General features: G+C 39.7%; 1 protein-coding gene across 4 annotated transcripts in view; it reads right to left on the bottom strand.

Moving 5' to 3' along the window:
- GRAMD1C (GRAM domain containing 1C) overlaps positions 1-24804 on the bottom strand; it is a 135816-nt gene that overhangs the window by 59444 nt on the left and 51568 nt on the right. For 3 of the 4 annotated variants that reach the window (XR_011387879.1, XM_008266922.4, XM_002716687.5), the window contains exons 4-6: positions 7470-7573; positions 6805-6900; positions 1354-1434 (exon numbers count right to left, since the gene is read on the bottom strand). Coding sequence is in view for 3 of the 4 variants with exons in the window: in XM_008266922.4 (XP_008265144.2) it covers positions 1354-1434; positions 6805-6900; positions 7470-7573 (281 nt within the window). In the remaining variant the exon portion in view is untranslated. Of the gene's footprint in view, positions 1-1353; positions 1435-6804; positions 6901-7469; positions 7574-15739; positions 15857-24804 lie in introns of those variants that run through there. The other variant, XM_051819031.2, reaches the window with a different exon arrangement.

Raw genomic sequence — 24804 nt, 5'->3', positions numbered from 1 at the left:
TATTTAGGAATGTTCTGTTTAATTTCCACTTTTTTTGTGTGAAATTCCCAAATTTCCTTCTATTAATTTCCAATTTCATTCCATGTGGTCAAAGAACATTTTTAAAAATTATTTTAATCCCTTTAAAGTATTGAGCCTTGCTTTATGATCTACCACATGGTTTATTATGGAGAAAGTTCCACATACACTTGAGAAAGATGTATATCCTGTTGCAGTTGGGTAGAAGTCCCATGGCTGTCTCTTTGTCCTGTTTAGTTACGGCATTTGTTCAAGTCTTGATTTTTTCCTTGTTGATCTTCTGATTAGTTTTTTTTTCTATTCATCATTTAAAGTTGGGTACTGAAGTCTCTAACTACTATTGGTGAATTGTCCATTTCTTCTTTCATTGTCTGTCTTTGCTTCATATTTTAGGGCTCACTTACTAAATGCATATAGGTTTATGACTGTTATGAATTTCAGCTGGATTGATCCTTTTGTCATTATAAAATGTTCTTCCTTATTATTATTATTATTACTAATTTTTGTCCTAAAGTCTACTTTGTCTGATATTAATATAGACATTTCAGTTCTCTTTTGGTTACATGCTTATCATGTATATCATTTTTCTTCATTTTCCTTTCAACCTATTTGAGCCTTTGAATCTAACTTCTCTATAGAGAATGTACAGTTGGAGCAAATATTTTTTCATTCTGCTAATCTTGTCCGTTTGATTGAAGTAGTTAATCCACTTACATTTAATGATCTATGTAATTTCTGCCACTTTGCTGTTTATTTTCTACGTGTCATGTCTTTTTGTCCCTCTGTTCCTCCTCTCCTGCTTTTTTGGGGTTAAAATGATATTTTCTAGTGTACCACTTTAATTCCTTTGATATCTCTTTTACTACATAATTTTAGTTTGATTATTCTGGGATTGCTTTTTTTTTTTTTTTTTTACAGGCAGAGTGGACAGTGAGAGAGAGAGACAGGTCTTCCTTCCGTTGGTTCACCTTCCAATGGCTACCGCGGCCGGCGCACCGCGCTGATCCGAAAGCAGGAGCCAGGTGCTTCTCCTGGTCTCCCATGTGGGTGCAGGGCCCAAGGACCTGGGCCATCCTCCACTGCACTCTCGGGCCACAGCAGAGAGCTGGCCTGGAAGAGGGGCAACTGGGACAGAATCCAATGCCCCAACTGGGACTAGAACCCGGTGTGCAGGCACTGCAGGTGGAGGATCAGCCTATTGAGCCACGGCGCCGGCCAGGGATTGCTAATATATTATTGATTTTATTTGCTTGACATTTCTTCTTAGAATAAACTATTTAGGTTTATAGGAGGAGAGTCTTATAACAGGCACCTTCCTCTGATATTAACACTTACCTTATCTAATAATACATTCTGCCACAACCTAAAGATACTGAGGTAACTTCTATCTCTCGCACCAAAAGATGTAAAGAAAAACTGCAAAGAAAAATAGTAAGACAATTTTAGTATCATGGAAAAAAGGGGATAGTGTCTCTCACGAAGGTCTGTGGGGATTTGTCATGGCCAAAACAACCTACTAGGTCACCACTGCCTGATTTATCTACTATTTTTATTTAATTTTTTATTGCAATAGAAGAAAAATAGGTAACTTTTGTATGAGCAATTTGTCTTCAGAAATCATATTTTTACAACAAATGCTATCTTACGGTACACACAATCTTGTCAGTATTTAATACGGAAAGGGTCTTGGAATAGGGAGTTATTTATGTTCACTATAGTTTTAGCATTAAAATTAATCAAAACAAAATTAATGAAAAAGGTTTTATTTTATTCTGAGCTTTGCAGAGAGACATCACTGGGATGCCATTTGAACCAGGTACATACAAAGAATTAACAAAAACTATCAATGAATTTTAAAGATAGATTTATTTTAAGGATCTTAATTTTAAATTTTATTATCTTTCATAATTTTGTAAAAATTCCAGATATACCTAATATCTTCTATTTTAGATTTAAAACACTCATGAATACTGAACTTTTCTTTGAATGTTATAGAAAAGCAGCATGTTCATAGTTCTATGTCCACTTTCAGCTTATTATTCTTTGCATCTAGTTGATTTTTTGCAAAGCCATATTTTAAAATACACTTTTATGAGAAAATGTGACAAAATGCAGCCCTATACAGTATCTGAGTGTGTCATCTCTTTCAATCCCTTTGTTACTGATCTTTCAGGTTTGAGTAGTTATCTTCAGGAAGGAGAAAGCTCAGTAGCTCAATTCTATTCTGGATTTATTAAGTAAATGTCAAATTAATATCTTGGGTGTTAATGCTTTTCACAGAAAAATTTTAAAGCATTATTTTACAATCCATTAAATTGAAATATTGCTATATGTTCTTCATAAAGAAAAAGTTTTCATAAAAAGAATATAAACAGGAATTCTTCCGAACAGAATTACATATATAATATGTAGTCTAATGATTTTATTGTCTCCTATTCCCTTTTCTTAAGCCAAATTGTTTTGTCTAATTATAATAATTTTTTTTAACTTTTATTTAATGAATATAAATTTCCAAAGTACAGAATATGGATTACAATGGCTTCCCCCCCATAACGCCCCTCCAACCCGCAACTCTCCCCTTATCCACTCCCTCTCCCCTTCCATTCACATCAGCCCTGTGCAGATGTACATTAGAAAGTTCTCCCAGTCTATCTTGTTTTCACCACTGTATCATGCCTGCTTATTCACACTTGACAGGCAGAGTGGACAGTGAGAGAGAGAGACAGAGAGAAAGGTCTTCCTTTGCCGCTGGTTCACCCTCCAATGGCCGCCGCGGCTGGCGCGCTGCAGCCGGCGCACCGCGCTGATCTGAAGCCAGGAGCCAGGTACTTCTCCTGGTCTCCCATGGGGTGCAGGGCCCAAGGACTTGGGCCATCCTCCACTGCACTCCCTGGCCACAGCAGAGAGCTGGCCTGGAAGAGGGGCAACCAGGACAGAATCCGGCACCCGGACCGGGACTAGAACCCGGTGTGCCAGCGCCGCAAGGCGGAGGATTAGCCTAGTGAGCCGCAGCGCTGGCTATTCACACTTCTTAAACCAAAACACCTTATTATTTACTTTACTCACTTTCATACACAACCATCCATTCCCAAATCCTTAAAACCCCCAGCTTCATGGATAGTTTATATACATTGCTACATTCGTTTATTCCTTTCTGGATATCCAACTTCAAAAATGTAAAAAAAAAATCTTGGTTCAATAGTAAGCTTAATTTTGGAAGAGTTCTAGATGATGATATCTCTAAGCTGCTGGAGTACAGAACATATTCTAGAACCTGGAACAACAGAAAGTGCCACAAATAACCTTCCTTCAGTCATAAAACATGTAAAAGGGATGAAGATTTAATAGTACAAAGTTTTTTTTCCCATGATAATGGCAAAAGAGATCACTGAGTTAACATAGAAAAGAAGTTGAAATCAGGGTCTCTGACATTAAACTGCCTAGGTTCAGGTTCCAACGCCACCACTTATTAGTTCTGTGACTTGGGTTGCTTCTGTTTCTTTAGTTTCTTTAGTTGCCTTATCTGCAAAATGAGAACAATGATAGTACCAGATTTTTTGTGATAATGAAGTAAGAAAAACTATACGTAAAGAATTTAAAACAGCATCTACTACACAGTGTTCAATAAATGCTAGATGTTACTGTCACTACTAAAATTAAAATTAAATGCTTAACCCTGAATTCCTTGACATATGTGAGAAACAGTCACATATGAGCTTAAGAAGGCATGGTCAGGATGTTCACTACAGTATTACTTAGAATACAGCACATTAAAAATGAACTAGTGGCCAAGGAAACCATGGTACACCCATTCTATGAAATACCATAGAGTGCTATGAAAAACAGAGATAGGTGTACCTATATATGTCTCACTGCCAAGAGATAATGTGTTTTTTTTTTTAAAAGGAGAGCTAAAGGGCAACATGTATAAGATAGCATTCACATCAAATAAAAGCAAAACTCTGTTTATATGTATGCATCCATAGGAGGAAGGTCTGAAAAGATATACACCAAGCTGATAATAGTGTCTGCTTCCAGAAAGGCAGTGGGACTGGGAATTATGAGTATAGAGGGAAGATAAAAAGAACGGTTTGATGATTTTGTTAAATAATGAAAATATGTGCATGTATTTAGTACAAAGCTAAGAATAATTCAGTTCATTCTCTCCCCTTCCTGAGCAGTTCAGTCCTAAAGCTGTTAGTGGAACAGAGATAAACAGGTATCCAAGCATCCACACTGAGGGTGAGGGGAGGGCCAGAGGAGCTGCAGAAATCTGAAACAGGGTGGCAGAACCAGAAAAGAATGAGGGCGTCCACACAGAGGGGTCGCCTGGTTCTCAGTGTCAGAGCCCACATGGGCAAGAAGCGCCTCCACATATGGGAGTAGCCTGAAGCAGAGTATTAAGCAAGAACAGGGTAACAAGAGTATGGGGGAGGGCCCAGGTCAGAGCCCCAGGAGGGTGACCATGTAAATGGTTACCGGGTGGGGAATGTCAAAACCCAAACAGGAGTGTAGACGGGAATGAGGGCAGCCTACAAAGGCATGTGTGAGCCAGAATGGATGAGGATGACACAGTCTTCTATTGGGGCCTCAGAGGCTGAGCTGCATGAGGGCAGTGACAGACCCGCACAGAATGTCAGAGCACAAACAGGGAATGGAGGATGTCCCTGCGGAGCGGCGACCTGGCCCAGGGAATGGGAACACAGGGAAGGGGCTTGGCATGAAGAAAGTGTTTACACTGTGAGTGCATCTACGGGTACAGACTCACTCCAAGCGCCAGAAACCGAGTCAGGTGAAAAGCCACCCAAATCAGAGCGGCAGCAGTGGAGACAGAGACTGCTTACATTTAGGCCACCTGATCAAAAAAGTAACCACATTAAGGATAGTGGGAGTTAGTTTCTCACTGTCGGTGAAAGGAGTTATAAACATGGAAAAGGAGAAAATGAAAATGAATTCTGTGGTGTTAGATTGGAATCGGAGGTACTGGGGTGAATTCATGGTTTGGGGTAGGCAGTTATCTACATATAGATAGATTGACAAATTGTGGATATATGTGCATGCATTATGAATATGGGTATGTGCTCATATTACATAATAAATACCCTGCTCTGCCTACTTGGAAATTTCAGGAATAGTGACACCCTAGTGCCAATAAAGACATTGGCTTCAAAAGTATCAGTATACTTTAAAAGAAATCGGGATTCCTTGGAGAAATGGCCAGTTCCAGCACTGTGGCAGGGAAAGCCTGGAACACCTTGTACCCAAAAGCAAGAAAACGCTTCAACAATGCTAGTCAAAAAGGCATTCGAGCCAGCCTGAGAGGGCTCTCACTGGTCAAATTTAGGAAATCTTAGCATCAAAATAATTATCGATAGCAATAAATTACAACTCATTGACTAAAATAAGAAACCATGAGTTCACTCTTATGCAAGTAAATGGATGAATAAATTTAAAGCTAGTTAAGAATGGTAGATTGCATCATTTTAAAGTATTTTGCCACAAAATACTTACTACAAAGGAAAATAATCTAACTGTACAGTAAAGTCTGGCAATCACCACCTTAATCAGTGATCAAAGTAAAAATCACCAGCATGGTACAAATTGAAATCATGTGTCATCTGATAGGATGCAATGAAAAATAGAGCACCATTTTGATGTATTTCTTCCAAAATAGCATGACCCACATTTAATCAAACACAAATCAAGGGATATCCTACAAAATAACTGATCTGTAATTTTTTAAGTGTCAAGAGCATATCAGTCAAGACAAAACTGTTTCCAGGACACTAAATAGGATGATAATAATATGTGATGTATAATTCTAAGCTGGGTCTATTTGCTCTAAAGGACATTATCAGTGAAAATCTGTTGATTTTGACAGCTATGTTGTGGTTGTGTGGGAGACTGTCTTTGCTGGAAATGAAGCATCAGTGTGACAAGCTATTCTTGTACAGTTAAGGAAGGAAGAAAATCTTTGTACTGTACTTGGAAGTGTTCTATAATGACAGGATCATTTAAAAATAAAATTTAAAGCACACTTAAAAACTATACAAGATTAAAAGAATGATTATAAATATTTAATATCATGGTTAAGGTTTCTCCTTGCCCCTTTCTTTTTCCTTTCTTCTTTAAAAATTTCTTATGCTTCATTCCCTTCATTCCTTCCTTCCTTTTTCTTCTTCCTCTCTTCATCTCCTTCTTTGCTATTCCTTCTCTTTCTCAGCTCTAGGTTTTTAATGTCATTCACAGTGCCCTAACCAATTTTCCAGTTGGGTATAGTAAGATTCTTCATATATCCCCACTAAGAAATGGCAGATATTGTAAGTAGATAATAAAAATGGTGGCAGTTACAAATAAATGCCATTCTAAAACAAGATTATAATGATCATATGTTTACTTTATGCTAACCAAATCTCTGCTTACTAGAACCATTTATTGCTATTAGTTGTTGTACAAGTATTGGCTAAACAAAAATTGGAGAATTATTATAGGTTATTTAGAAATAATAAGGAATTTGGCTAATGGCTATCTTACCTACCTCTTACAATGGTGAAATGAAAACTATGGGTGAAAGTTTTCTGTAAACTACAAAGCACAAAAAAGTCAGCAGTCATTAAAGTTAATGACCAACCACTGTTCAGGCATTTAGCAATCTATAAATAAATATAATGTATCTCTATGAGATATTCCTAGCTCTAAGAATTGCCATAGTCATGACACTAGTGATCAAATTTGAGGCAGACTTTCTTCACATTATATAATGGCAAATGTAGAAAAGTTTTTCACCTTTTCACCCTGCGTAATGATCTGGATAGCATTTGGGATGAGTCGAGCAGTTTTCTCCTTGGTCATAAAGGTTATATTCTTTAAAGCAATAGAAATCTACACACAGAAAAGAATTAAAAAATCAAAATGTATTTTCAGAAGAATATACAACATATGCTACCAAGAACCACTTCAATCTAGACTAACTGAAAACTCTGAGGGAGTTAGTAGGCACATGCTTGTATTTTCTGAAAAAACAGAGAAGTCAGACATGCTTCCCTTCTATATTCTCCTGCATTGATACCTCTATTGAACATCAGGATAAAGAGTGAAAAGACACGCAGATGTCCATGTTCCACATTAACACACAATCACTCAAAATCAGACAGTCACATAAGATGGCTTTGGCAGCCAACAAATGTATGTTCAAGTGTTTTCAACTTGAAATCTCTTTCTCTAACTGCAATAAGTAAGTACAAATGTAGTTCAACATATTAAGTTACAAAAATATATTACACACTTACACTACAACAGACAAATCTATTTACATGTATACAAGTATAAATGTGTAGATCCATATACACCGACTTTGGAATCATCTAAAGTACATCATTTTTGGAGGAATGTATACATTTCTATCTATGCAATTATTTTTATCAAAAGATCAAGGCAAAAATATATCTTACTGTAGTTTCCCATCTGAAGATGTTGCTATAGAAACATAGCCAGTTTTCTGAAAGGTATAGTCGTCCTTGAAGCAAAATATCCCTCTGAAGAGCACAAGCATAGTCTATATACGTAAAAATAAGGAACAGCTTAGTCACAAAAATGCAGCAATTGAACAAACCTTATCCTATTTCATGAAAATTAATCATTGTTTGATCACTGGTTCATTCACTCATCACTCATTCATCCATCATATACTTTGGACATCATATGTCAGATATTTTGCTGTGCACTCGGGTTACCAGAAGTGCCTCTTGCCCTCATGGAACATGGTATAGAAGGATGGCAGACAATAAATAAATACAAAAATAAGTATGATATTACCAAAGTACAGAGAAAGCTAGGAAAGCCAATAACCAGGGCCATGCATGTATGGGGGCAGAGCAGAGAAACAGTATATCAGGGAAGAATCCCCTAAAATGGTGATATTTAAGCTAAGATATAAAGATGAATAGAAGGTCAGCAGGATCATGAGAAAACAGCAAACAAAAAGGTCCCATAGTAGATAGAAACACATTTCAGGACTAAAAGAAGGTAGAAAGATCTCAGAGCTGAAGAAGCTAGGTCAGGCAAGGTCTCGAAGGCCATGGAATATGGTAGATTTTATCAGGAGCACTGATGACCTGTAAGTGGAAGGGACATGATCAGGCATATGTTAAAGACTAATTTATTTACCCAGTGAGAATGGATTCCAGTACGTCAGTTGGAAGCCCAGGGGAAAGCGGAATGGTGGCTCAGAGCAGAAGATGACCACATCGAGACAGAGATATTGAAGAGGTAGTGCTGATGAGGAACTGGTGATTGATTAGATATTGGACAAGAATCAGGAAAGGACAGAGACCACTCAGAAAATCGTATCCATATTAAATCAGTTTCAAAGTCAGTCTTCTCCACCTCGCACACAAAAATCCAGCAAAATAAAGAGTCTTCAATTAAAAAAAAAAAAAAAAACCTTCTGGTAAATGTCACTGCCTACCAAACAAGTTAATACCATTTCCCATTTCACTAAGGTTAAGATCTGGTGCTGTGGTGAATGTAAATAGTATTGCTAAATTCCTTATACATAAACTATAAAGGGCTGCTATGAGGGAAATTAGCTTAATTGCTGAATTTAAATGTTCTATTAAAGTAACTAGAAATTTTAGGACAAACCTACTTATACCTCGAAATATTTAAACCTAGTCATGTTAACCTTCTAAGCAAATACTAAAATTGAGCAAAGTAACTCAGTTATTAACAATGCTTCCTTCAGTAAAATAAATCTGAGATGACACCCTCGCCAAAAAAAAAAAAAAAAAAAAAAACAAAAACCTAGTAAATAATTAAATCAATCAAGTTATTCATTTACTAGTATGCATCTCCAAAACAGAGATAGGGCTAAAGGTCACCCTGAGGGATACTGAAATTTTTATGTAAATCACTGACATACTTTATCAATTCAATGCTTCTCAAACTTCAGATCAGAAATACCTGGCAGACTTATTAGAACACAGGGGGCAAAACTCCTCCCTCAGATTTTGGAATGAAATTGATGTGGGATAAAATCAAGACTCTGCAGGTTTAACAAGCTCAAAGGTGACTGCAGCATTGCTAACCTGTGGACCACATTTTGAGAATCACTGCATTATTTTACAATCACTACATTCAAAACTATAACAACTACCTGGACTATTTTAACTGAAAACTATTTGACATGTACTGACAGATTTTTTTTTTCCAGTGCTTTTAAAAATAGTGGCACAATGAGTTAAGCCTCCACCCGGGACACCTGCATCCAAAGGACTGAGTCCCAGCGGCTCCACTTCCAGCCAGCTTGCTGCTAATGCCATCAGGGAAGGCAGCAGATGATGGAGCCATCGCTTTTGATAGAGACAGGAGATAGATTCTTCATGCAGGCAGACAAAAGAGGGAGAAAGCAGCACTGAGGAAGGATCACACAATCGTCAGAAGATGCTGCATCAGCCAAAGGTCCTGACCACCGAGGACCTGTCTGAGCACTGTATCAACTTTCTCTGGAAAAAATCAGTTACTCTGGCTCTGACCTCTGAGTAGCTTCCAATGAGTGAATCAGTTTTCACCTTGTTAGCATATATATATATATGCAAATATTCATTTCTGGCAGCTGTTCCCTGAGTGGCTCACATCAAGAATGGAAGGTTTTCATCATATTAACATATAGATGATCACCAATCAGGGAAGGTTCTCCATTTAAAACATTTAAGGGGCTGGAAGCTGCCACCTGCAGTGCTGGCATCTGGTATCTGCAACAGTTCAAGTCTTGGCTGCTCCACTTCTAAGCCAGCTTCCCTGCCAATGTGCCTAGGAAAGTAGTAGAAGATGGCCCAAGGACCTTCTAAGCACCCACATGGGAGACCTGGAAGAAGCTCCTGGCTCCTGACTTTGGTCCAGACCAGCCCTGGCCGTTTGGGGAGCAAACCAGTGGATAGAAGATCTCTCTCTCTCTCTCTCTCTCTCTCTCTCTCTCTCTGCCTCTCTTCTCTCTCTGTAACTCTGCCTTTCAAATAAAATTCTTAGGTGGATCCGTGGTGCAATGGATAGTGAATTGGACTTCCAAATAAATAAAATTCTTAAAACAAAAAAAATTTAAAACCCCTAGACATGACTCCGTTTGAACCTCTCCTGGCTATTGGGAGCTTTATCTTTCACTCAATAAACTTCCTGCACTTTGCTTACTCCTTGTTATCCATGTGAGTCATTGTTCATGGTCAAGAAACAAAGAATCTGATGTAGAGAAAAAGTTGTAACACCTTTACCCCTGCCACCCATATGGGAGACCCAGATGGAATTCTGGGCCCCTGGCTTCAGCCTGACCCAGCCCTGACTGTTGAGGGCATTTGGGGAATGAATCAGCAGATGGAAAATAGATTTCTCTCTCTCTCTCTCTCTCTCTCTGTGTGTGTGTGCTGTTCAAGTAAAATAAAAATAAATAAACTTCAAAAAAGTTTTCCTTAAATGGGTTTGTTTTCTCATAATAAACAATGAAAATTATTTGATATATACTGACAGATCTCAATGAAAATTATTAAAAAAAAAATGGCTTCCTGAGGCCGGCTTGTGGTGTAGTAGGTTAATCCTCCTCCGGCGGCACTGGCATCCCATGTGGGCACCTGCTCTAGTCCCGCCTGTGGTGCCGCCCCCCCCACCCCGCCTGGGGTTCTAGTCCCAGTCGGGGTGCCAGATTCTGTTCCAGTTGCTCCTCTTCCAATCCAGCTCTCTGCTGTGGCCTGGGAAAGCAGTAGAGGATGGCCCAAGCGGTTAGGCCCCTGCACCCGTGTGGGAGACTAGGAAGAAGCACCTGGCTCATGGCTTCGGATCAGCGCAGGTCCGGCCGTTGCAGCCATTTGGGGAGTGAACCAACGGAAGGAAGACTTTTCTCTCTGTCTCTCCTTCTCACTGTCTGTAACTCTACCTCTCAAATAAATAAATAAAATCTTAAAAAAAAAATGGCTTCCTGAGGGTAAGTAGTTTGTCAGTAGTTAAGATGCCCACACATATTGGAATGCCTGGGTTCAACTGCCAGCTCTGCTTTCTGCCAACCCAGAAGGTGACAGCTCAAGTACTTGGGCCCCTTCCAACCACGTGGGAGAACTGGACTGAGTTCCTGGGTTCTGACTTTGGCCTGGCCCAGTCCTTGTGAAACCATAACAAATGCATCTTCTGTTCCCTTCCTGTCGCATTTTAACTAACAAAACTAACTACTAATCTTGTAATCAGGCACATAATTAGACATGAGGGACTGAGAACAGGCCACAAGATCTTACTGCAGGGGTGAAACCAAGGACGCTGCTCTCCACCAAGACCCAGCCCACAACTGCCCACTTTGTGGTTTAACTTGTGGCTAAAGTATCCTAATAAAGTGGAACCTCAGTCAAATCAGAAAAGCCTGGTGTATAGCCACATGCACAGACAGCTCAAAGGTATGCAACTCCCAGATGTGAATCACAGATGCCAATCATGAGTGTCATGGCCATGTTACAGTCAATATCCCCTCATATTTTAGGGATAAATGCCCTAAGCCAGGAAGAAAGGATGCCACATGCTCACTCAACTGGCCCATTCCTTTTTGCAATGTATTTAATAAGCTTTGCTTTGTTCCTATTTTTGCCTCTCTGAACCGTAATTCATTACTCCATTCATGAAAAAGAATTGAGGCAAGCCAGTTGCCATCAATGACACTGTGGTTACTTATTCTGTGACTAATTTTGTGACTCACGCTGTTTGCATAAGAGTTTCCAGATCCACTGTCTTCCCTGACCTCCCACAAGTACCCTTGTTTAAAAGTCCTGCTACCATGACATTTGGGGAAGAGCATATTTGGGACCACAGAGACCACCTTCCTCTGTGTGGCCACTCCAACAAACGTACTATCTCCTTGAGTCAACTCAACTGGATGGAGTTTCAAGCTCCTGGCTTCAGCTTGGCCCAGACCTGACGGTAGTGGCCATTTAGGGAGTGAACCAGGGGATGGAGCTCTCATTTGTGTCTCCTTCTCTCTGTCAAATAAACAAATAGACCTTTAAAAATAAATAAATAAAACTCTATTGTGCTTGCTATAGAACTCTGAAACTGGGTCCACTCAACAGATGTATAGCAAGCCAATTATTGATATGGGTGGTGGGAAAAAGCAGGTGTTTATTGCAAAATACAGAGCAAAGAATCAGGCAGCCATGACTTAATTTCTGGACTCCCAGAAGGAGTTAACAGTTCAAAGCTGGGGCTGAGCAACCCAATTAGTGGGTCTCTGGTTGATCCCCAGAACTCAGGGCCTTCCTTTGATTGGTCAGTGAGGGGAGGTCAGCATGTTCTGAAGATGTTATGATGGCCAAGTGAGATTCAGCCACCTGGGACTGAAGGTGCAAATTGGTTACTACTTTGTTTGGAACAGGGCTTGAAGTTCCTGGAAAACATCTGGATTAAAGTTAACATCAAGATGTTAGCCACAGGGGTGATAATAAATGTCAAGGCCTTGTATCCGGAGTCCTGTCTGGGAGTTCTTGCAAAAGAAGTTCTTAGAATAGAGGCTAGCAGGGCTGATGTGGCGTAGCAGGTAAAGTCACTGCCTGTGACATTGGCATCCCATAATGATGCTGGTTAGTGTCCCAGTTGCTCCACTTCCAATCCAGCTCCCTGCTAATGGCTGGGAAAGCAGCACCAGATGACCCAAGTGCTTGGGCCTCTGCTATCCACATAGGAGACCTGGAAGAAGCTCCTGACTGCTGGCTCAGGGAGTGAATGAGCAGATGGAAGATCTCTCTGTCTCTCCCTCTGTCTGTCACTCTGATTTTCAAATAAAATACATAAATCTTTAAGAAAAAAATAGAAGTAAAAAAAAATAGAAATTAGCTTAAGACATTAACAATGTTTACTACAATGTCATTCCCTTAACTTAATGATTTAATCTTTACAGAGAAACTGCAAGCTAAGGAAGAGATACTGGGATGCAATAAAATCTACAACAAAGGCTACAGGGTATGGGGCTCCTTTACAGTGGGACAACGTTTTTTAAGACTGCCTTCAGATTTAACTTACGAAAGATAATCATTCTCAATTTTATACTTTACCTTTTCTTTCTTTTTATCTAGGACACCTGCTGTGAGAGTAAATACAAATGAAAAAGAAAATTTTCCCTTGTGCAAAAGGGGGAAGAGATGTCCCCATTTCTCTTCTTAATGCATTTTCTTTAGAAAATTTGCAAATTCTTTCTCTGCTCCTTTGAGATGTACTTGAATATTTTTAAAAGCTAAACAGGCCTCTTGCCAGTTTTATAATCCAGGAGTGTTTTCACAAAGACCTGGGAGATATCTCTTTGAAATGTAAATATCAAGGAAGATAACAGCCCATTATTCTAGTTGTGCGTCGTTTTTTTTTTTGTTTTTTTTTGTTTTTTTTTGTTTTTTAATTTGCTTCTTTATTTGAAAGGCAGAATGACAGTGCTGGTTTACTACCCAAATGGCCACAAGGCCAGGGCTGGGCCAGGCCAAAGTTAAGAGCCAGTCTCCCATGTGGGTGGCAGGAGTCCAAGTCCTTGGACCAACATCTGATGTTTTCCCAGGCACATTAGCAGGGAACTGGATTGGAAGTGCAGCAGCTGGAACCTGAACCAGCACTCTGGCATGGGATGCTGGCACCATAAGCAGTGGCTTAACCTGCTATACCACAACGATGTGCTCTTTGTTTTAAAGCCATTTTTCCAGTTTCTATGAGAAGGCAGAAGCCAAACTGTGGTATACCCCATCCAAACTGCAAAACTACATATTGTCGTAAGTGTATTTAGATCATACTGAATACATCTTCCTTTTTCTTTTCACATTCTAACCTTATGACATACATACCAACTGTAAGGAAAATGCATCTTCCTTTCCTTTTCACATTTGTTTTAAAGTTTTTTTTATTTATTTGAAAGGCAAAGTGACAGAGAGGGAGACAGAAGAGAGAGAGATTGATCCTCCATTCTCTGGTTCATCCCCAAATGGCTGCAATAGTCAAGGCTGGGCCAGGCTGGAGCCAGGAGCCTGGAACTCCAACTGGGTTTCCCACATGGGTGGCAGGGCCCGAGAACTGAAGTCATCTTCTGCTGCCCTCCCAAGTGCATTAACAGGGAGCTAGACTGGAAGCAGAGTAGCCAAGACTCAAATCAGTGCTCCAATATGAGATGCCAAGTGGCAGCTGAACCCGCGGTGACACTAAGCTGGCACTAGCATGGTGGTTTTTAAGTGTTTGGTCACCTACAGTTCTTGTTCTTCTCTGGAAAACATTCATAATCAGAAAAGACTCTAGCAATTATTTGTAAATACAGTTTTCTGACAAAAAGTCTATAGACTAAAAATTTCTAGAACACTGATAAACTGATGCACTTATGAAACTGATAGTGGAGATCAAACAAGCACAGTAAGCAATTACATGAGACTCAATGAACTGGTGAAATCTGTGAGATTCTGTGTCTTTTTACTTAAAAATTGTTGGTTCTATACTTAAATTTTTTTAGATTTATTTACTTATTTGAGAGGCAGAGTTACAGAGAGAGAGGGAGGTCTTCCACCTGCTGGTTCACTTTCCAAATGGCTGCAATGGCCAGAGCTGGGCCAGTCCTAAGCCAGGAGTCAGGAGTGTCTTCCAGGTCTCCCACGTGGCAGGGGCCCAAGTACTTGGACCATCTTCCTCTGTTTTCCCAGTCCATTAGCAGAGAGCTGGATTGGAACAGGAACAGCCGGGACACGGAGGCTTAGTCTACTAGGCTATGGTGTCAGGCCCTGCACTTGAATTTTTCAACTTCTAGGCTTAAAATTTTTCCTGAGACATCTAGGATTTGCAACACTTTAGTAAAGCAACGTTTTGTAAACAAAGATAAAAACATTTACCTTTTCTTCCTTCTTGAATTCTTTTAAAATTCAAAAACTACTTGTGAGTATTTATGTTTTTCATTGTGATTATTTGCAGAAACTCATTAAGGATATGTTCTCTTCATAATAAAATACAACTGAAACACTGACATATCTAGAAATACACACAGAATGCCTGACTTCAAGGTCTCCCAGCCTTTCACTGAGTAAATAAAATAAGTTAATTCTTACTAGATCTTTTAACTTCAAAAGTTGAGGTACTATAATTAAAAAGAAATCAAGCTCTGCTTTGGTTAAGCTTGCTAAGCTTCAGAGTTTTCCAAATCTGTGATTACTAAGAGGAAAACCAACTTTCCTACTGGACCTATGTGAATAGTCAATTATAATATATCTGCAATTAGATTATTACTTGTGGAGGGTTTTCCTGGGGTAATGGGCAAGCCCCAAAGTAAGGTTGGTGCAGGCTCTCCAGATCCACCCAGAAATGCAAATCACCTACTTGGGAAAACCAGCTGGATCACAGAAAGAAAAATTCACCCTCACTGAGAGGATGCCACCACTACCAGTATACCTCTCGGACTGTGGTCTGTATCACAGCAGACAGCCTCTGGCTGTCATGCCCACTGCTCCCTTGCAGTGCAAGGCAGCAGTAGTCGGCTTCTAGCTCTTGCAGTGTGCTCAAAAAATCTAGCTCTGTTCTCTCTATCTGACTGCTCTGGTGAATTCTTTGTTGCATAACAAGGTAGACATTAACCTATGTGTGTACGAGGGGCCAACAAAAATGGAATTTTTTTATACAGTTGAATGAGGAAAAATACGTAGAAGCAAACCCTGGAAGCAGACCAGCATTTGCACATCAAAACTCTTACCACTGGGGTCTGGCACTGTGGTTCAGTGGGTTAAGGCATGGCCTGTAGTGCTGGCATTCCATTATGGGTGCTGGTTCGAATCCTGGCTACTCCATTTTCGATACAGCTCCCCGCTGATGTGCCTGGGAAAGCAGCAGTAAATGGCCCAAGTCCCTGTACCCAGATGGAGAGACTCAGATGAAGCTCCTGGCTCCTGGCAAAGCCATAGTCGTAGCCATTGCAGCCATTTGAGGAGTAAACCATCAGACAGAATCTCTCTCTCTCTCTCTTTTTCTCTTTCTCTCTCCTTGTAGCCTTGTTAAGTGGGTTCCCAGGCCTCTCCAGAGAGCAGCTTAGGGGAATCTTCCCTGCCCTGCACCAAGGCAGCTATTAGGTCCAGTAAAACTGCTGATACAGTCCAGGGTAGAATTTTGGGCATTCCACACCAGGAAGCCATCCACTCAGCAATATCCCAAAAGGTGTGGTGAGGTGAAATGGTGGGCCCTTACCCATATCTATAAAAACTCCACTTCCAATCCAGCTCCCTGTTGATGTGCCTGAAAGCAGTAGAGGATGGCCCATAGTTCAGTGAGAATACAAGAAAAGGTTATAAACAATAATCAAATGAAAAGATGTGCATTTTACTCATAAACAGTAAATTTTAAAATAACCACAGACCATTAAAATTATAATATCATCCTTAATCATTGGTTTGACAAAGATATATAGCAATTTGTCAAAACTATATTTGCAGCCATGCTGATACACACAGAATTTCTTTTGTTGTTTTTGTTTTCCGATTTTGCTTCTTTTTTAATTTTAGCTCCCACATATGAGGGAGAACATGTGGTATTCAGCTTTCTGTGTCTGGCTTATTTCATTCAACACGACATCCTCCTGGTACATTTTGATCCAAATGGTAGAGCTGAATTCTTTTTTATAGCTGAGTAATAGTCCATTGTATTTATACCATATTTTCTTTATCCATTCACTTGATTGACACCTTGGTTGATTCCATATTTGTTATTATGAACAATGCTGCTATAAACATGGTGGTATAAGGTATCTCTTTGATACAACATATTCATGTATTTTGGGTATATACCCAATAGTGGGATTGCTGGATCATATAGCAAGTCTATTTCTAAGTTTTAAAGAAATCTCCATACTATTTTCCACAGGCTGAACTAATTTATATTAGTGACTGAACTAATCTACATCCTCACTAACAATGAGTAAGAGTTTCTGTTTCTGTACATCCTTACCAGTATTTGCTTACTCTTTATCAGGGTAAAGACAGGGAAGTGGCTTTGATTTGCAATTCCCTGATGGCTAGTGATATTGAGCATTTTTTAAAAATATATTTGTTGGTCATTTGTATTTTTTCTTTTGAGAGCTGCTTATTGAGTTCTTCTGCCCATTTCTTAACTGGACTTGTTGGGTTTTTGTTATTATTGTTGAGTTTTTAAAGTTGCTAATGTTTCTGGATATTCATCCTTTGTCAGATAGGTAGCTTACAAATATTTCCTTATTCTGTTGGATCTCTCTTCCCTATACTGATTGTTTCCTTTGCTGTGCAGGGGCTTCAGAGTTTATATAATCTCATTTATCCAGCCTTTCTTTTGTTATCTGTGCTTTGGGGATCTTATCTAAGGAGTCATCACCTACACCAATGTCTTAAAGTGTTTCGCCTACATTTTTTTTTTCAGCAATTTCATGTCTCAGGTCTTAAATCGAGGTCTTTGAACTATTTTGAGTTGATTTTTATATATGATGAGAGCTGGGGATCTAATTCCATTCTTCTACACATGTATATCCAGTTTTGCCAGCACCATTTATTGAAGAAACTATCCTTTCTCCAATGTATGCTCTGTGTACTTTTGTCAAAAATCAGTTGGCTGTATGTATGTGGATTAATTTCTGGGCTCTCTATTCTGTTCCATTGATTTTTTTGCCAGTTTTTATGCCAGTTCCATGCTGTACATAGTTTTGTAGTATGCTCTGAAATCAGGTAATGCTTTGCCACCAGCTTGATTTTTTTTTACCCCCTCAGGTTGTTTTGGATATTCTGGGTCTTTTGTGATTCCATATGAATTTTAGAATTGTTCTAATTCTGTAAAGAATGTTCTTGGTATCCTGATAGGGATTGCATTGAATCTGTCGATTGTTTTAGATAGTATAGACATTTTAATGATATTGATTCTTCCAATTCATGAGCAAGAAATAGATTTCCATATTTTGTGCCCTTGATGATTTCCTTCATCAATGTTTTATAATTTTCATTATAGAGATCTTTCACTTCTGTGCTTAAATTTATTTCTGAATAAATGGATGTATAGGTGGCTAATCTGAATGGGATTTCTTTCTTGATTTCTCTTTTGTTGAGTTTATCATTAGCATATAAAAGAGTATTGAGTTTTTTGTGTGAGTTGATTTTATAACATGCAACTTTTACTGAATTAGTTTATCAGTTCTAACAGCTTATCAGTGGAGTATTTAGGTTTTTTCATGTACAACATCATGTCATCTGCAAACATGGGTATTTTGACGTCCTCCTTTCCAGTTTTGATGCCCTTTGTTTCTTTCTCCTCCTTAATCACATTTTCTTTTTTAAAGATTTATTTATTTATTTGAAAGAGTTACACAGAGAGGAGAGGCAGAGAGAGAGAGAGAGAAGTCTTTTATCTGCTGGTTTACTCCCCAACTGGCCACAACAGCAGGAGCTGTGCCGATCTGAAGCCAGGAGCCAGGAGTTTCTTCTGGGTCTTCCATGTGGGTGCAGAGGCCCAAGCACTTGGAACTTCGGACTCAAACTGGCACCAATATGGGATGCCTGCACTGCAGGTGGCGGCTTTACCTGCTATGCTACAGCGCTGGCCCCAGTCACTTTTGCTAATACCGCTAGTACTCTATTGAATAAGATTAGTGAAAATGGACACCATTGGTGCTAGCGCTGTGATATAGCAGATAAAGTCATTGCCTGCAGCATCAACATCTCATATGGGCACCAGTTCAGTCACAGCTGCTCCACTTCTGATCCAGCTCCCTGCTAATGTGCCTGGAAAAGAAAAAAAAGGTTGCCCAATTACCTGGGCCCCAGCTCCCATGTGCTCTTGGATCCTGGTTTCAGATTGGCCCTGCTCCACCACTTGGGAAGTGAACCAGCAGATGGAAGATATCTCTCTGTGTCTCTCCCTCCCTTTCTCTCTCTCTCAAACTCTGTCTTTCAAATAAACAAATATATAAATAAATATTTAGAAAAAAAATGGACACTGTTATCTTTTGTCAGTCCAGAGGAAAAATGCTTTCCATTTTTTCTCCATTCAGTATGCTATTGGCTATTTATATGTCACATATAGCCTTTATAATTGTCATTGTCACATATAGCCTTTATAATTTTGAGGTATCTTCCTTCTATACGAAATTTGTTGAGAATATTTATCATGAAGGATGTTGAATCTTATTAAATGCTCTTTCCGTATCTATTGAGATGACTATATGGTTTTTATTCTTCATTCTATTGATGTGATTTATGACATTTACTGAGTTTTGAATGTTGAACCATGGTTGCATCTCTGGAATAAATCCAACTTGATTGTTATATATGATCTTTTTGATGCAGTGTTGGATTTGATTTGCTAGTATTTTGCTTAGAATTTTTGCACCTATGTTTCTCAACGATACAGATGTGTAGTTTTCTTTTTGTGTTGTGTCTTTGTTCAGTTTTGGTATCAGAGTGATGCTGGCTTCATAAAATAAGCTTGGCAGAATTCCATCTTGTTCCATATTTTGGAACAGTTTGCAAAGTATTGATGTTATTTCCTCTTTAAATGTTTGGAAGAATCCTGTAGTAAAGTCATCAGATCCTGGAATTTTCCTTAATGGATGACTTTTAATTACTTATTTTAGATACTTTAATCCCATTGCTTATTATGGGTCCATTTAGATTTTCTTGATTTAATCTTGATAGTTTATATGTATCCAGGTATTTATCCATTTAGTTGAAATTTTCTAGTTTGTCAGCATATAAGTAGCTTCTTATGATCCTTTTTATTTCAGAGACAGCAGTTGTAAGATCTCCTTTTTCATTTCTAATTTTTCTTTTAATTTCATTTTTCCTCTTTTTTCTTTGTTATTCTGGCTAAGGCTTTGTCCACTTTGATTATCTTCCCAAAAAACAGCTTTGTCTTGTTTACCTTTGTATTTTTTATTTCAATTCATTTCTTTTCTGATTATAATTTCTTACCTCCTATTAATTTTGGGTTTGGTTTGTTCTTGCTTTTTGAAGTCTTAGAGATGCATAATTAGGTCATTTATTTGAAACCTTTCTATTTTTTAAATGTAAGCATTTAGTGCTATCAACTTTACTCTTCATACTGTTTTTGATGTATCCTACAAGTTTTGATATGTTGTTCTTTCATTTATTTCAAGAATATTTTTGATTTCCATTTGAATTTCCTCAATGACCCATTTGTCATTAAGTAGCATGTTCTTTAATTTCCATGTTTTTGTGAATGTTCTACTTTTTTTTTCTTGTTCATTTCCAGCTTTATTCCTCTGTAGCCTGAGAAGATTCATGGTATGATTTCAATCATTTTAAATTTACTGAGACTTCATTTGTGGCCTAATATATGGTCTATCCATGAAAATGTTCCATTTGCTGATGAGAAGAATGTGTATTATATTACTGTTAGGTGAAAAGTCCATTAAGTATCTTTTAGGTTCATTGCTCAATAGTATGATTCAACTTCAAAGTATCTTTGTTGATTTTCTGTCTGGATAACCTATCCACTGATGAGAGTGGGTTGTTGAAGTGATCCACTATTATTGTTCTGGAGTCCATCTCTCCCTTTAGGTCTAATAGTATTTTCTGGGTGGTCTTATGTTGGGGGTGTTATATCTTTTTTCTGGATCAAATCTTTTATCAAAATATAATGTTCATCTTTGTATCTTTTTATAGCTTTTATTTAAATTATTTTTGATATGAGTATAGCTACTCCAGCTCATTTTTTGTTTCCATTTGCCCAGTATATCTTTTTCCAACCCTTCACTTTCAGTCTATGTGTATCTTAATTTGTGAAGTGAGTTTCTTGTAGGCAGCATATAGTTGGGTCTTGGCTTTTTATCCATTCAGCCAGCCTAAATCTTCACTGGGAAATTTAATTCACTTGCATTAAAGATTAATATTGATAGATAAGAACACCTGTCATTTTGTTGATTGGTTACTGATTATACCTTCGGTTAGTGAATTTGGTATGTGTTTTCATGTCATGTGTTTTCATGATGTCTATTTCTAATGTAGGACTCCCTTCAGAATTTCCTGTAAACACTGGTCTGGTAGTGGTGGAGTTTCTCAGTAATTGCTTATCTGGAAAATACCTTATTTCTCCTTCTTTTTTTTAATGTGATCTTGTCCTCCTTTGCTTAAGTTTTTCTTTTTCTCAAGATTTATTTTACTTGAAAGGCAGAGTTACAGAGAGGGAGAGGTAGAGGAAGAGAGAGAGAGAGAGATTTTACATCTGCTGGTTCATTCCCTAAATGGCCACAACGGCTGGAGCTATGCCAGTCTGAAGCCAGGAGTCAGGAGCTATTTCTGGGTCTCCCACATGGGCCATCTTCCACTGCTTTCCCAGGCATATTAGCAGGGAGCTGGATTGGAAGTGGAGCAGCCAGGACTCAAACCATCGCCCATATGGGATGCCAGCACTGCAGGTGGCACCTTAACCCACTACACAACAGCACTGGCCCACCCCTTCATTTTTTTTTTTTTTTTTGACAGGCAGAGTGGACAGTGAGAGAGAGACAGAGAGAAAGGTCTTCCTTTTGCCTTTGGTTCACCCTCCAATGGCCACCGCGGCTGGGCGCTGCAGCCGGCACATCACGCTGATCTGAAGCCAGGAGCCAGGTGCTTCTCCTGGCCTCCCATGCGGGTGCAGGGCCCAAGCACTTGGGCCATCTTCCACTGCACTCCCTGGCCACAGCAGAGAGCTGGCCTGGAAGAAGGGCAACCGGGACAGAATCCGGCGCCCAGACTGGGACTAGAACCCGGTGTGCCAGCGCCGCAAGGCAGAGGATTAGCCTAGTGAGCCACGGCATCGGTCCCCTTCATTTCTAAAGGATAGCTTCTCTGGATATAATATTCTTTGTTGGAAGTTTTTTTTTTTTTTTCTTTTAAGACCTTGAGTCTATCATGCCATTCTCTTTGGCCTTTAGGGTTTTTGCTGAGGAGAAGGGTTTCTGCTGCGACTTCTGCTGAAGAAATCTGGTGTAAATCTAATTGGTTTTACTTCATATACAGCTTGACATTTTTCTTTTACTGTCTTTAGGATTCTCTCCTTGTGCTTAATTTTTGACAACTTGACTACAATTTGCCTTGGAGAAGATCTTTTTTGGTTGATTCTGCTTGAGGTTCTTTGAGCTTCCTGTATCTTAATGTCCATAGGAAATTTTCAACAATTATTTCATTTAGCACATTCTCAACACCTTTTTCCTTTTCTTCTTCATGAATCCCTATAAAACGAATATTGGTTGCCTAATGGTATTGTATATTTCACATGGATCTTCTTTTTCTTTTGTTAAGATTTATTTATTTATTTAAAAGGCAGAGTTACAGAAAGGGAGAGGCAGAGGCAGAGAGAAGTCTTTCATCTGCTGGTTTACTCCCCAAATGGAGGCAACAACTAGGGCTGAGCCAGGTCAAAGTCAGGAGCCTGGAATTCCATCTGGTTCTCCCACATGGGTGCAGGGGCCCAAATACTTGGGCCATCTTCTTCCGCTTTCCCAGGTGCATTAGCAGGGAGCTGGATCGGAAGTGGAGCAGCTGGGACTCAAACCAGTGCCCATATGAAATGCCAGCACTGCAAAGGGTGGCTTAACCCATTATGCCTTAGCACCAGTCCCTCTTTTTTTTTATTTCTTTCTCTTTATTTTTGTCTGATTGGATTATTTAAAAAGTCTGGTCCTCCAGAACAGAATTCATTCCTCCATGATGTCTATTGTGTTGTTGAAGCTCTCAATCATACCTTTTCTTTCACTGATAGATGTTGTGACTTCCAAAATTTGTTTGGTTCTTCTGAATTCCATCTCCTTAGTGAATTTTTCACTTCTTTCACTCATGGATTTCCTCATTTCCTTAAGCTATCTGCATTCCTTTGCATAGCACTGAATTTCCTTATGATAATTATTCTGAATTCTATTTCTGGCATTTCATGAATTTCCTTCAGATTAGGATCTAATTCTAGAGAACTACTCTGTTCTTTTTTTTGGGGGGGTGTCATGTTACCTTCTTTCTTCATGTTTTCTGTGTCCCTACATTGATATGTGTGCATCTGGTGAAACAGTTCCTCTTTTATATGGAGTAGGTTTTATTGGGAAGACTAGTTTAGATAGGATGCACGGTATTACCTGGCTTGCTGCTTTGGATTCAGTTCTAGGTGAGCCCAGATATATAACCTCTGAGGGATTTATTTTGCTTTAATCAATGTCAGCTGTGTCTATAAGCAACACAGTTCAGTAATTGGCTGCAGTTCATCTGGGTAAAAGTGTGACTTAGAGGGGTCAGTGCTGTGGTGCAGTAAGCTAAGCCTCCGCCTGGGGCACCAGCATCCCATACGAGCACTGGTTCATGTCCCAACTGCTCCTCTTCTGATTCAGCTCTCTGCTACAGCCTGGGAAAGCAGTAGAAGATGGCCCAAGCACTTGGGCCCCTGAGCCGGCATGGGATATCCTGAAAGAAGCTTCTGGCTCCTGTCTTTGGATCACCCAGCTCCATTGTTGCAGCCATTTGAGGAGTGAGCCAGTGAATGGAAGAACTTTCTCTCTGTAGCTCTACCTCTCAAGTAAATAAATAAATCTTTTTTAAAAATGGAGAAGTATGGCTTTCAGGTGAATATGGGCTTCCTAGGGTATGTATCTTCAGTCCCCAGAGAATTCAACATCAGTTACACTAGAGTTAAGATATCAAAGGCCTTATTCTTCATGCTGAGGAACACAAAGGAGGCTGTCCCCTTGTCACTGGCAAGCCTGAGTGATGCTGGGACTTATGGAACCAATAACTGTGGCTCTAGAACTGTGAGATATGGATGGGTCCATCCTCAGGCCCTGATGGGAGAGTGCAACTGTGCTGGGGCTTATAACACCAACAGCCCTAGACCCAGGACAGAGGGATGTGAACTGAACCCTGCTCCAGTTCTATAGGGTGGCTAAAAGGTACACAGGATATTTTGCACTGGAAGGTATGAATCCACAGAGTTGCAAGGCAGATTGGTTCCTCCTTATGTTCCATTGGGTAAATTGCAGCAGGTGTGAGGAAATTAGTACTGATTGTTATAGCCCTGGTTTGCAGAGTACAGTGGGGTCATTACTCAGATTGCCTAGGATGGGAGCCAGGTGTTTGGGATAGAGATAGCCACCTGTCTGAAGCAGAGAGATGCAGATAGTGCACTCCAGGCACTGAGAATGAATGTGAATTACTCCAAAGATTATAATACCAACATCAACAATCTCAATTCTGCAATGCACAGATGAAACTTCCCCTAGTTCTCACAAGGCATGTAAGGGTGTTGTTGGGGTTTGTGCTCAGGGCTCCGAGCACTGTAAGCTAAAAGGTGCAGCGGGAACTTCATTAGATCAGGTCCAAATTTTTTATGGGCTGCTGTTGATGCTAACATCACAAATCTGAGGGGAAACCCACTGAATCACATACAGTGAGCATAGTTCTATGGATTATTCCTAAAACTCCCACAGCTGGAGGGTGCAGGTGGTCTGCTCTTGGCCCTGCAAGTTGCCCTGACTCTGACTCTGTTTGCTTCTGGTAACAGCACAACAGAGATCAGCTGAATGACTTCACACAGCCAACTGGGTATGGCACTCTTCAGGGCTGGAGACATGGAAGGAGGCAATGTGGCTTCCCTTCTGAGAGCCAAGCAGTCATTCAGACTCCAGTCAGCCCCCAGGATGGAGTTAAAGTCAGTGGGGGACTGTGGAATTCTCCCTAAAGCTTTGGGGGTGAGGTATGCAGCACCTTCTTCCTATCTTCACTTGGGAAGATCGCAGCTCCTAGCTGGAAGCTCTGCCATGCAGACGGC

The sequence above is a fragment of the Oryctolagus cuniculus genome, chromosome 4 (assembly GCF_964237555.1).
Source record: "Oryctolagus cuniculus chromosome 4, mOryCun1.1, whole genome shotgun sequence".
Taxonomy (NCBI): Eukaryota; Metazoa; Chordata; class Mammalia; order Lagomorpha; family Leporidae; genus Oryctolagus; species Oryctolagus cuniculus.
This window is presented reverse-complemented; position numbering and strand designations above follow the sequence as displayed.